A 14,585-nucleotide genomic window follows, 5' to 3' on the forward strand; every position below is an offset into this window, starting at 1 on the left:
TGGGTGCAACTTTTTAGCCCAGTAATGCTTTTCACAGAGTAGAACTTTCCTGTAGTATATCAGTCTGATCCCGCCTATTACGGTCAGTCCAGCGCCGAAATACCAGGCAATTCCTCTCTGAACAAGGAACACAGCAACCCCAGACGATCGTTTCGGCCTTCATTGGGCCTCGTTAGTGAGGTGTAGCTATATTCCTCTAAGCACACTGAGCAAGGAGTCCACGTCTGGTTGCCCCTTTTTCCCATAGGGAGACTAAATACATACAAAGAGAAGTGCACTCACAGGAACGAACAACTGGCTCAATAACATTGTTAGCCTGTTCTATGGCGATTTACCACCTGGGTGCAACTTTTTAGCCCAGTAATGCTTTTCACAGAGTAGAACTTTCCTGTAGTATATCAGTCTGATCCCGCCTATTACGGTCAGTCCAGCGCCGAAATACCAGGCAATTCCTCTCTGAACAAGGAACACAGCAACCCCAGACGATCGTTTCGGCCTTCATTGGGCCTCGTCAGTGAGGTGTAGCTATATTCCTCTAAGCACACTGAGCAAGGAGTCCACGTCTGGTTGCCCCTTTTTCCCATAGGGAGACTAAATACATACAAAGAGAAGTGCACTCACAGGAACGAACAACTGGCTCAATAACATTGTTAGCCTGTTCTATGGCGATTTACCACCTGGGTGCAACTTTTTAGCCCAGTAATGCTTTTCACAGAGTAGAACTTTCCTGTAGTATATCAGTCTGATCCCGCCTATTACGGTCAGTCCAGCGCCGAAATACCAGGCAATTCCTCTCTGAACAAGGAACACAGCAACCCCAGACGATCGTTTCGGCCTTCATTGGGCCTCGTCAGTGAGGTGTAGCTATATTCCTCTAAGCACACTGAGCAAGGAGTCCACGTCTGGTTGCCCCTTTTTCCCATAGGGAGACTAAATACATACAAAGAGAAGTGCACTCACAGGAACGAACAACTGGCTCAATAACATTGTTAGCCTGTTCTATGGCGATTTACCACCTGGGTGCAACTTTTTAGCCCAGTAATGCTTTTCACAGAGTAGAACTTTCCTGTAGTATATCAGTCTGATCCCGCCTATTACGGTCAGTCCAGCGCCGAAATACCAGGCAATTCCTCTCTGAACAAGGAACACAGCAACCCCAGACGATCGTTTCGGCCTTCATTGGGCCTCGTCAGTGAGGTGTAGCTATATTCCTCTAAGCACACTGAGCAAGGAGTCCACGTCTGGTTGCCCCTTTTTCCCATAGGGAGACTAAATACATACAAAGAGAAGTGCACTCACAGGAACGAACAACTGGCTCAATAACATTGTTAGCCTGTTCTATGGCGATTTACCACCTGGGTGCAACTTTTTAGCCCAGTAATGCTTTTCACAGAGTAGAACTTTCCTGTAGTATATCAGTCTGATCCCGCCTATTACGGTCAGTCCAGCGCCGAAATACCAGGCAATTCCTCTCTGAACAAGGAACACAGCAACCCCAGACGATCGTTTCGGCCTTCATTGGGCCTCGTCAGTGAGGTGTAGCTATATTCCTCTAAGCACACTGAGCAAGGAGTCCACGTCTGGTTGCCCCTTTTTCCCATAGGGAGACTAAATACATACAAAGAGAAGTGCACTCACAGGAACGAACAACTGGCTCAATAACATTGTTAGCCTGTTCTATGGCGATTTACCACCTGGGTGCAACTTTTTAGCCCAGTAATGCTTTTCACAGAGTAGAACTTTCCTGTAGTATATCAGTCTGATCCCGCCTATTACGGTCAGTCCAGCGCCGAAATACCAGGCAATTCCTCTCTGAACAAGGAACACAGCAACCCCAGACGATCGTTTCGGCCTTCATTGGGCCTCATCAGTGAGGTGTAGCTATATTCCTCTAAGCACACTGAGCAAGGAGTCCACGTCTGGTTGCCCCTTTTTCCCATAGGGAGACTAAATACATACAAAGAGAAGTGCACTCACATACATACATACACATTCATACATACACACAATTGTCAATTAAATGAATTAAAAGGGACAGTAAATACTTTGAGAATTTTAAATAAAATGTTTATTTATGCATAATGAAAAATCTTTGCAATATATTTTCATGATTTCGATGCATATATGCACAGCCACTAACCTAGGTATACTTTTCAATAAGGAATACAAAGAGAACATAACAAATTAGTTAACAGAAATACATTGGAAAGTTATTTAAAACTGCATGCTCTATCTGAATCTTGAAAGAAGAAAAAAATTGGGTTCCATCCATGTCCCTTTAAAGCAGGGGTGTCCAAACTTTGCTCTCCAGAGGTTTTGGAATTACATTTCCGATTATTCTCAGCCAGCATTTTATCTAGCTGAGCATCATGGGAAATGTAGTTCCAAAACCTCTGGAGAGCAAAGTTTGGACACCCCTGCTTTAAAGGGACAGTTTACTCAAAAATGTTCTTCCCTTTAATTTGTTGCCAATTATCCACTTTATCTGCTGGAGTGCATTAAATTGTTTACAAGTATTTCCTTTACCCATATATTGGCATTTAAAATAACTGATTTAGCCTGTGGTATTCCTCACCTATTTTGAAAGTTTTTGGCCTTAGGTCCAAGCTATAGATAAACTGTGTAAACACAACCCAGTGGGGTATAGAAGAGATAAGGTAATAAAATTATTATTTTACAATGATCTCTCCAAGTATTAGTATTTGGTTTACAGACAGATATAAGATAAATAAGCATGTATATGTACACACTGTGATAAAGTAATGAGATCTGATTATACCTACAAGCTCAACCAATTTTATAAGGTTGTGGCTTCTAAACAAAAAATCAGCTATTTCATATACACAAATAAACCTTAAAAAAAACATAATTTTCGTACATTTTATAATCTGCAGCTGGTAAAAAAGTAATTGGAAACACATTTTTTTTCTTTTTTTTTTATATATAATTTTTATTATTTTCCTTCTTTTGAAAAAGAAAAAAAAAGAAAACCCAAAAAAGAAAAAAATGACATTATACATGTATACATATCATTGTTACACCTCACATGGCTTTCTCTATATTAATGCATACAGAATCAGAAAAAGACAAAAAAAATACTACTACTTTACAGCTAAATTTGACAGTAATTATCAAATTCTAAACATAAGATCAGTCTCTGAGTCAAATAAATGCACAATACTTTCTTTGAGAGAGGACAAGAAGAAGAGAAAAAAAAAAAGATTTTTTTTTTCTTCCTCCTGGGACTCCCACTCCCCCCAACCCTCAATAGAAGTGCCGTCTCCAGTACTCAGGGTAGTTATCTGATAATAACAATTGTAAAAAAAATGGTGACTTACGAAAATACCCTAGTAACTGCAACTGAACTTCTCTAGGCTGATCTAAGATTACTTTATCCCATTTTGCCATGTAATTTTTTTTTTTTTTTTCCTTCAAAGATTGATGGATCATTCTGGTCCAAAGCCATTTGGTATACTATATTATGTACAAAGGAGGCTATACTTGGAGCATTTTTATCCTTCCAAACTCTTAATATCATCTGTCTAGCTAGTAAAATTGCAGTATTAATCAGAAACTTGTTCTGTATCTTCTCATGAACCAAAAAGAAAATATGTGTAGGCTCAAGGGATATCCTAACTGGCAAAAATCTATTCAGCCAGAATTCTATTTGCTTCCATAATTTAACAATTTTTGGACAAGCATAAAAGACATGGAATAAATCTGCTGCAGGGAATTTGCATCTATAACAAGCCATATCCCCCTTCCATTTTCCCATTCTACTAGGCATCAGGTAGGCTCTATTAAGAAGTTTTAAATGTGACTCTCTTATTGCCATATTACGTGAATACTTTCTTACCCTATCAAAGCTCTTTTGAAAGAGGTCCAAATCAATTCCAGGGATGTCTCGCTTCCATATAAGGAAGAGGGTGTTTACTTTAGTTTCTGCCCCCTTGAGTGCTAATAATCTATAGATATGTGAGGTGGAGTAATTACCTGTAGAGAATCTACTAATAATAATATCCAGTGGACCCAATGTCCAAACATCTCCTTCCAAGGGCTTCTGCTTGTAATAAAAATGTCTAATTTGTAGGTAAGCAAAGAAGGATCTCTTATCTAAATTAAATTCTCTAGCTAGGGAATCAAATGTTTTAATATGTTAGGTAATTGGGTCCACTACCTGAATCAGTAGATTCAAATCATTTGCCGACCATTTTCTAAAAGCAGGTGATGTGTATCCACTCTCAAAATCTGGGTTTCCTCTAATAGGTAAATATTTACGGCTAGATTTGGAGTTTGGCGGTAAAAGGGCTGTTAACGCTCCGCGGGTTTTTTTCTGGCCGCACCATAAATTTAACTCTGGTATCGAGAGTTCAAACAAATGCTGCGTTAGGCTCCAAAAAAGGAGCGTAGAGCATATTTACCGCAAATGCAACTCTCGATACCAGAGTTGCTTACGGACGCGGACGGCCTCAAAAACGTGCTCGTGCACGATTCTCCCATAGGAAACAATGGGGCTGTTTGAGCTGAAAAAAAACCTAACACCTGCAAAAAAGCAGCGTTCAGCTCCTAACGCAGCCCCATTGTTTCCTATGGGGAAACACTTCCTACGTCTGCACCTAACACTCTAACATGTACCCCGAGTCTAAACACCCCTAGCCTTACACTTATTAACCCCTAATCTGCCGCCCCCGCTATCGCTGACCCCTGCATTACACTTTTAACCCCTAATCTGCCGCTCCGTAAACCGCCGCCACCTACGTTATCCCTATGTACCCCTAATCTGCTGCCCTAACATCGCCGACCCCTATGTTATATTTATTAACCCCTAATCTGCCCCCCACAACGTCGCCGACACCTACCTACACTTATTAACCCCTAATCTGCCGAGCGGACCTGAGCGCTACTATAATAAAGTTATTAACCCCTAATCCGCCTCACTAACCCTATCATAAATAGTATTAACCCCTAATCTGCCCTCCCTAACATCGCCGACACCTACCTTCAATTATTAACCCCTAATCTGCCGACCGGAGCTCACCGCTATTCTAATAAATGTATTAACCCCTAAAGCTAAGTCTAACCCTAACACTAACACCCCCCTAAGTTAAATATAATTTTTATCTAACGAAATAAATTAACTCTTATTAAATAAATGATTCCTATTTAAAGCTAAATACTTACCTGTAAAATAAATCCTAATATAGCTACAATATAAATTACATTTATATTATAGCTATTTTAGGATTAATATTTATTTTACAGGTAACTTTGTATTTATTTTAACCAGGTACAATAGCTATTAAATAGTTAAGAACTATTTAATAGTTACCTAGTTAAAATAATTACAAATTTACCTGTAAAATAAATCCTAACCTAAGATATAATTAAACCTAACACTACCCTATCAATAAAATAATTAAATAAACTACCTACAATTACCTACAATTAACCTAACACTACACTATCAATAAATTAATTAAACACAATTGCTACAAATAAATACAATTAAATAAACTATCTAAAGTACAAAAAATAAAAAAGAACTAAGTTACAGAAAATAAAAAAATATTTACAAACATAAGAAAAATATTACAACAATTTTAAACTAATTACACCTACTCTAAGCCCCCTAATAAAATAACAAAGACCCCCAAAATAAAAAATTCCCTACCCTATTCTAAAATACAAAAATTACAAGCTCTTTTACCTTACCAGCCCTGAACAGGGCCCTTTGCGGGGCATGCCCCAAGAATTTCAGCTCTTTTGCCTGTAAAAAAAAACATACAATACCCCCCCCCCAACATTACAACCCACCACCCACATACCCCTAATCTAACCCAAACCCCCTTAAATAAACCTAACACTAATCCCCTGAAGATATTCCTACCTTGTCTTCACCATCCAGGTATCACGGATCCGTCCTGGCTCCAAGATCTTCATCCAACCCAAGCGGGGGTTGGCGATCCATAATCCGGTGCTCCAAAGTCTTCCTCCTATCCGGCAAGAAGAGGACATCCGGACCGGCAAACATCTTCTCCAAGCGGCATCTTCTATGTTCTTCCATCCGATGACGACCGGCTCCATCTTGAAGACCTCCAGCGCGGATCCATCCTCTTCTTCCGACGACTAGACGACGAATGATGGTTCCTTTAAGGGACGTCATCCAAGATGGCGTCCCTCGAATTCCGATTGGCTGATAGGATTCTATCAGCCAATCGGAATTAAGGTAGGAATATTCTGATTGGCTGATGGAATCAGCCAATCAGAATCAAGTTCAATCCGATTGGCTGATCCAATCAGCCAATCAGATTGAGCTCGCATTCTATTGGCTGATTGGAACAGCCAATAGAATGCGAGCTCAATCTGATTGGCTGATTGGATCAGCCAATCGGATTGAACTTGATTCTGATTGGCTGATTCCATCAGCCAATCAGAATATTCCTACCTTAATTCCGATTGGCTGATAGAATCCTATCAGCCAATCGGAATTCGAGGGACGCCATCTTGGATGACGTCCCTTAAAGGAACCGTCATTCGTCGTCTAGTCGTCGGAAGAAGAGGATGGATCCGCGCTGGAGGTCTTCAAGATGGAGCCGGTCGTCATCGGATGGAAGAACATAGAAGATGCCGCTTGGAGAAGATGTTTGCCGGTCCGGATGTCCTCTTCTTGCCGGATAGGAGGAAGACTTTGGAGCACCGGATTATGGATCGCCAACCCCCGCTTGGGTTGGATGAAGATCTTGGAGCCAGGACGGATCGGTGATACCTGGATGGTGAAGACAAGGTAGGAATATCTTCAGGGGATTAGTGTTAGGTTTATTTAAGGGGGTTTGGGTTAGATTCGGGGTATGTGGGTGGTGGGTTGTAATGTTGGGGGGGGGCTATTGTATGTTTTTTTTTACAGGCAAAAGAGCTGAAATTCTTGGGGCATGCCCCGCAAAGGGCCCTGTTCAGGGCTGGTAAGGTAAAAGAGCTTGTAATTTTTGTATTTTAGAATAGGGTAGGGAATTTTTTATTTTGGGGGTCTTTGTTATTTTATTAGGGGGCTTAGAGTAGGTGTAATTAGTTTAAAATTGTTGTAATATTTTTCTTATGTTTGTAAATATTTTTTTATTTTCTGTAACTTAGTTCTTTTTTATTTTTTGTACTTTAGATAGTTTATTTAATTGTATTTATTTGTAGCAATTGTGTTTAATTAATTTATTGATAGTGTAGTGTTAGGTTAATTGTAGGTAATTGTAGGTAGTTTATTTAATTATTTTATTGATAGGGTAGTGTTAGGTTTAATTATATCTTAGGTTAGGATTTATTTTACAGGTAAATTTGTAATTATTTTAACTAGGTAACTATTAAATAGTTCTTAACTATTTAATAGCTATTGTACCTGGTTAAAATAAATACAAAGTTACCTGTAAAATAAATATTAATCCTAAAATAGCTATAATATAAATGTAATTTATATTGTAGCTATATTAGGATTTATTTTACAGGTAAGTATTTAGCTTTAAATAGGAATCATTTATTTAATAAGAGTTAATTTATTTCGTTAGATAAAAATTATATTTAACTTAGGGGGGTGTTAGTGTTAGGGTTAGACTTAGCTTTAGGGGTTAATACATTTATTAGAATAGCGGTGAGCTCCGGTCGGCAGATTAGGGGTTAATAATTGAAGGTAGGTGTCGGCGATGTTAGGGAGGGCAGATTAGGGGTTAATACTATTTATGATAGGGTTAGTGAGGCGGATTAGGGGTTAATAACTTTATTATAGTAGCGCTCAGGTCCGCTCGGCAGATTAGGGGTTAATAAGTGTAGGTAGGTGTCGGCGACGTTGTGGGGGGCAGATTAGGGGTTAATAAATATAACATAGGGGTCGGCGATGTTAGGGGCAGCAGATTAGGGGTACATAGGGATAACGTAGGTGGCGGCGATTTGCGGTCGGAAGATTAGGGGTTAATTATTTTAAGTAGCTTGCGGCGACGTTGTGGGGGGCAAGTTAGGGGTTAATAAATATAATATAGGGGTCGGCGGGGTTAGGGGCAGCAGATTAGGGGTACATAAGTATAACGTAGGTGGCGGTCGGCAGATTAGGGGTTAAAAATTTTAATCGAGTGGCGGCGATGTGGGGGGACCTCGGTTTAGGGGTACATAGGTAGTTTATGGGTGTTAGTGTACTTTAGGGTACAGTAGTTAAGAGCTTTATAAACCGGCGTTAGCCAGAAAGCTCTTAACTCCTGCTTTTTTCAGGCGGCTGGAATCTTGTCGTTAGAGCTCTAACGCTCACTGCAGAAACGACTCTAAATACCAGCGTTAGAAAGATCCCATTGAAAAGATAGGCTACGCAAATGGCGTAGGGGGATCTGCGGTATGGAAAAGTCGCGGCTGTAAAGTGAGCGTTAGACCCTTTAATCACTGACTCCAAATACCAGCGGGCGGCCAAAACCAGCGTTAGGAGCCTCTAACGCTGGTTTTGACGGCTACCGCCGAACTCTAAATCTAGGCCTTAGAGAGCAAATGTTTCACATCCAGCAGATTGCATATTTTATTCCATGCTAGAATAACATTATAAATTGTATACTTTAGAGAATATTCTCGGGCATCTTTGAGTCTAGCTATATGCAGAAGCGCTTTGAGAGAATAAGGAACAATCATAGCCTCTTCTATATCATAATTTGTAATTAGAAACACATTAAGGGAAAAGCTATTTTACAGTATACTGTCCCTTTAAGTGTTTTATTGGATCTAACTCTTACAAACAGGCATGTGTCAACATGAACACTATCTTTTTACAGCAGAGATGTATCAGTAGGAAATCTAATGTTTGTAAACAGACATAAATTCATATGGGACTGAGCTATAAATAGAGCCCTACTTTTCAGACATGCCTGTGATAGGATCTGAGTTATGAAAACAGACCTATGTTTTTATGGGATCTAATACAAACATAAGCCTGTTTAGGTATAGGATTTAACCTGTGTATAGAGGCTCCAAAAGGCATAGTAAGGTGTTCTATCCTATTAAAATAGCTCTGGGTTGATATGTCATTTAAAGGGAAACTCAATCAAAATTAAACTTTCATTATTCAGATAGAGCATGCTATTTTAAACAACTTTCCAATTTACTTCAATTAACAAAATGTGCACAGTCTTTTTATATTTAAACTTTTTGAGTAACTAGCTCCTACTGAGCCTGTGCAAGAATAAGTGTGTATGCATTTGTGAATGGCTGATTGCTGTCACATGGTACGTGTATGCATTTGTGATTGGCTGATTGCTGTCACATGGTACAGGGGGAGTGGAAAAAGACATAACTTTTAAAATTGTCAGAAAAAAAAATCTACTACTCATTTGAAGTTCAGTGCTATTGCATTGTCTTGATATCTTGCATTTGTTGATTATGCAAATCTACTGTGTTGACTGGTCCCTTAACTTTTACACACAGACCTAAATTGAAATAGGAGCTTACCAATACGTTCAGGCATGAGAAGCTATAAGAATCATTATTAACAGAAAACAACAAATAATTGATAGTACACACCCAATTGTCCGTGAAGGTGGATGCACTGCCTTTATTACATTAGGCAGCGTAAAAGTTTTAGTGTGTCTCCCAGCAATTTGAAACATGACGGTTTACTTATCAGTAATAATACCATTGGTTTCTTTGCAGACATGTCGATTTATGAAGCTGCGGATGCTGCTTCCGACCCACTCCGCTTCAGTTCCGCCTGAAGCGGAAGTTAAAGTGAATGTAAAGTTTCATCAAGTAGTGCCGGGTTTTTAAAAATACTATTAAACACAGGGGCACTTTCATTGATAAAACTTTACATTGCACCACATTTGTAGAAATACTTACCTCTTCGTCTTGAAAGCCGGATCGCTGATGATGTCGCTTCCCCCGCCCGTCGCAAGCCTCTTTCTACGTCAGAAATGATGATTCCGGCCTTCCTCCAATCACGGCGTTGCTTTAGGCAATGCTTCCCCCGGGAGGGAAGTTGTGATTGGAGGATGCCGGAATCGTCTTTGCTGACGTAGGAAGAGGCTTGCGACGGGCTGGAGCAGCGCTGGAGCAGCTTTCAAGACGAAGAGGTAAGTATTTCTACAAATACGGTGCAATGTTAAGTTTCATCAATGAAAGTGCCCCTGTTTTTAATAGTATTTTTAAAAACCAGGCACTACATGATGAAACTTTACATTCACTTTAAGAAGCAGCGGTCCTAAGACCGCTGCTCCTTAACTCGTCCGCCACCTCTGAGGTGGCGGACAGCAATCAGCCTGATCGAATATGATCGGGTAGATTTTTGACACCCCCTGCTAGCGGCCGATTGGCTACGAATCTGCAGTGGGCGGTATTGCACCAGCAGTTCACAAGAACTGCTGGTGCAATGATAAATGCCGACAGCGTATGCTGTTGGCATTTACCGAGGAGCGGCTGATATGATACGATATGATATGACTCATGCTGTTTATACAAGAGTTAATCTCATGAAATAGTTTAGCCCAACAATACAAATGAGGTTATAATAATCAGAATATTTTACTTAGGACATCATTTAGAAGTTTACTTGCATTACAATTGTAGGATACCTATATAGTCTAGGTCAGCTGGCACTGGATTTTAAATATACAGTCAGCATAGGAGCTAATCTATATATAGGGGCCTATTTAAAAAGGTGCGAGGGGACATGATCTGATATTGCGAATCATGTCCGCTGCTTATCGATAAATGCCGACAGCATACGCTCTCGGCATTTATCATTACACCAGCAGTTCCGCTAGCAGGTGGTGTCAATCAACCTGATCTTATTCGATCGGGTTGATTTCTTGCAATGTCTCTGCGCCTCCTCAGAGCTGGTTATGGAGCAGCGGTCTTTAGTGTGAAGGCTCGCCAGAAACACGGGGCATCAAGCTCCGTTCGGAGCTTAATAATTCGGCTCCATAGTATGAAAAAGTTGTCATGAATATTAATCTAAACTGAATAAAATAAGAAAGTGTTTTAACCTATATAAAGAGGTCCGCATTAGCATGCAAATCTAACCCATGCACAAAACCATTTGACATGGATTCCAGACTAAATATATTTACCACTACGTCTAAACTGTACAACCATGGTAAACTTTTAGAATGTGATCATATCATAGCACCTCTTTATATATATATATATATATATATATATATATGGAAGCAAGCACCTACCTTCATGTAGAGGAATTAGTGAGTCCAGGGTTCCAAAAATTTGGGTTAATTCTTGCTCTGTCATTATGGAAAGTTTCAACATTGGGTCATGATATGCCTAAATACAAAGCACAAAATCAGATTGAGAGTTCAAAAGAAAAGATAAAGTAAATATATATCCATATTCCCTGTTCTTTACTTTTGGCCCATTAGAAAACATGTTTTACAAAGAAGAAGAAAAACAAAAGAATATATATCCTGAAAAGCTTTAGGGAAGAAACATTTTGTTTTGCATATTTTGAAAACTCTCGTCATCTTTGAGTTTGTGAGAAAAAACTGTGAGATATGCAGGTGGAAAATAGTTATAGAATATAACAGAAAGCTTTTGACAGTCGGGCCCTTAGTATTCATTAATTTTACTAGCACAGAAGATACTCAACCAGTGCAAAATATAGTAACTTTGGTAAACATAAATAAATATATATATACCTTTTTTGCTAACTTCAAGTCTTCTATCAAGTCTTCCTCCCCTTGAGATAGTTCAAATATAGCCTATGGGGAAAAAAAGGAAACATTAAATTAAACCAACACATAACAACTAACTGACTTCAAGAAATGGCAAAAACTTCTCATATTGTGATTTTAATGTGTGTATATCGGAGCTAGGCAAACATATTAAAAAAAGCCGCATTTCTGGCCACTCAAAATAAGAAGCGTCAGTCACATACGCCCACCAATCCCTGGCGGTTTCCAGCAACAGTAGCAGTGCTTGTAACTAGCAGCAGAAACGTACTGTATGTGTTTAACCCCTCTGCCAGTCAATGTCCCTTTAATCTATTACTAAGAGGAAAATGTGAATTAAAGATGAGCAATGTCTTATCATTTTTAAATTGAGATGCAGAAATGAACTACAACTTTTTCCACTTTGAATATTTTAGTTACTTCTTTGCCAATAAAATTGTCTAGATCGTTTTGTTAATCCTATTGAAATATAGAACAAAAAATTAAGTAATTTTCCAAAACATCCTGATCAAAGCAAATAATGACTGTATGTGATACATCTGCTCAACAACTGCCAAAAAGATTAAAGGGGCATTGTACACTAGATTTTTCTTTGCATAAATGTTTTATAGATTATTCATTTATATAGCCCATCTGGGAGTGTTTTTGTAATAATGTATAGTTTTGGTTATTTTTTAAGAACATTGTGCTTATTATCAGACTCCTAACCAAGCCCCACAGTGCCAGATGTATACATGCATATACAGGCTCATGCAGGCTTCTGTTTACGTTATCTGTCTTTTCATATGCAGGGGAGGGGGGAGTGTCTGCTGTTCTTGTTTTCCCAGCCCCTTTCAGTAGATGTTCCAGACTACCTCATCAACAGTGCTAAACTGGGAGCATCTAAGTAAGTTTTTAAAAGGTTTTATACTGGATTTTTATATCAATATCTGTGCATAATCTTCTTTATAGTAGTGTTTATTACTTGTAGTTATATATAAATTGGTCTATACTGTCCCTTTAACTTAATAAAGATTTTAACATGCTGAAGTATTTTGTTTCACAATCTTTTTTTTTCTCTACGATTTCACCCGAGCAGTGGCTTTACAGTCAGATCATTACCCCATGAAAGATCAAACAGATGTTTTGGAATCTTAATCCTTCATTCCTCTAATGCACTGAAGCAGGTTAGATAGACAAGAAGGCAAGCCTGGCAGATACAGAGATATGCTCTTCTATAAGGGATAGCATACCCAGCCAATTAAACCATTTTTTTAAATAAAACTTTAGTTGCATTATTAAAAAAAAACATATTGTCTGCAGACCATATATCTTCTCATAGTAGCAGATATGGTGGGGGGTTTCTCTCATGCCAATGCTGCTAGTCATTCTGGGACAAAAATACAGGGCACAGTGGCTGTGCACCAACTGTTCCCTCCCAGCTTCTGCCATAATAGTACAAGGAAACCTACATGCTAGTGTGTATGGAACTCTAGGGAGCACTGAGAACTTGCTGCTTAAAAGACCAGTAAATACAGTAGATTTGCATAAACAACAAATGCACAATAACAAGACAATGCTATTGCACTTAGTCTGAACTTCAAATGAGTAGTAGATTTTTTTCAGACAAATTTCAAAGTTATGTCTATTTCCACTCATCCTGTATCATGTGACAGCCATTAGCCAATCACAAATGCATATACGTATAGTCTGTGAATTCTTGCACATGCTCAGTACTCATGCTGGTGACTCAAAAAGTGTAACTATAAAAAGACTGCACATTTTGTTAATGGAAGCAAATTGAAAAGGTGTCTAAAATTGCATGCTCTATCTAAATCATGAAAGTTTAATTTTGACTTGAGTGTCCCTTTTAAGGGTTCCATATAATGAAATCCAATTAACTATTATTCCTATAAACTTAACAAGCTAACACTCCTGGCACTGGATACTATTAAGCAAATAATAACACATTAAGCAACAAATTAAAGAGACAATCAGTACTTTTTACAATCTTGCATTTTAGCCAATTAGTGCTGGTTCTTGTGAACCCATTATCATTCTCCGTTGGAGTGAGCACAATGTTATCTATAATGCACACAAGAACTAGCTGTATTACAATATTGTAAAAAGCTAAAGAAAATGCACTGAGATAAGAGGTGGTCTGCAGGGACTTAGAAACAGGCAGATTTAGAGGTTATAAAGTATATCAATATAACAATGTTGGTTATGCAAAGCTGGGGAAGTAAAGGTGTTATCTATCTTTTTAAACAGAAAAATCAAGTAGACTGTCCCTTTAAATAATAAAGCAATGGATGTCACTTGTCTTTAAATATTCACTTCTCTGCCTTCAATGACCAAGAAATCTGTTCTCAATTCTAAAGAAAATGTTGTCAAAACCTCAAAAAAGGAAATATGTGGTTCAGTTTCCCATAATAATACAGGAAACTGAACAAGACTGAATTTGCCAGAAAAGAGAATGACAGTTTCTTGCTGTTGTTACCGCAGTTCTGTATATATATATTCATTTAAATCATGCAAAATATAGTTTGTGCATTATTGCAGATTCAGCCTTGCAACAAGGAAATACCATAAAACATATTAAAAGGACATAAAAATGCCCATGCATGTTTTAAAAGATTAGATAAAAAAATTACTATGTACCATTCTTAAAATTTCTTCATGGTCCAATTTAAAATCATGAGTCCCCTACAATAGATTTCTGTTATCTTGCTTTAGAATAACATATCAGCCATGTCTAAACATTTTAAAAAAACAAACAAACATACATTAACACTAAATAGGTATTTACCACAACTTTTATGAGTTTACAGTGACGGATTGGCCTGCTGGGATACCGGGAGTTTTTCCGTTGGGCCGCCGGTGCAGCAGAACCACATCCTTTGGGCAGAGAGGTCA

General features: G+C 38.5%; 1 protein-coding gene across 1 annotated transcript in view; it reads right to left on the bottom strand.

Annotated features, from left to right (window-relative positions):
• The window catches only part of ARHGEF3 (Rho guanine nucleotide exchange factor 3), a 62,298-nt gene that overhangs the window by 38,494 nt on the left and 9,219 nt on the right, over positions 1–14,585 (bottom strand). The window contains exons 4-5 of the mRNA XM_053697179.1: positions 11,658–11,720; positions 11,190–11,286 (exon numbers count right to left, since the gene is read on the bottom strand). Coding sequence (XP_053553154.1) covers positions 11,190–11,286; positions 11,658–11,720 — 160 coding nt within the window. The remainder of the gene's footprint in view (positions 1–11,189; positions 11,287–11,657; positions 11,721–14,585) is intronic.

This window comes from Bombina bombina, unplaced genomic scaffold (genome assembly GCF_027579735.1).
Source record: "Bombina bombina isolate aBomBom1 unplaced genomic scaffold, aBomBom1.pri scaffold_576, whole genome shotgun sequence".
In the NCBI taxonomy this organism is placed as follows: Eukaryota; Metazoa; Chordata; class Amphibia; order Anura; family Bombinatoridae; genus Bombina; species Bombina bombina.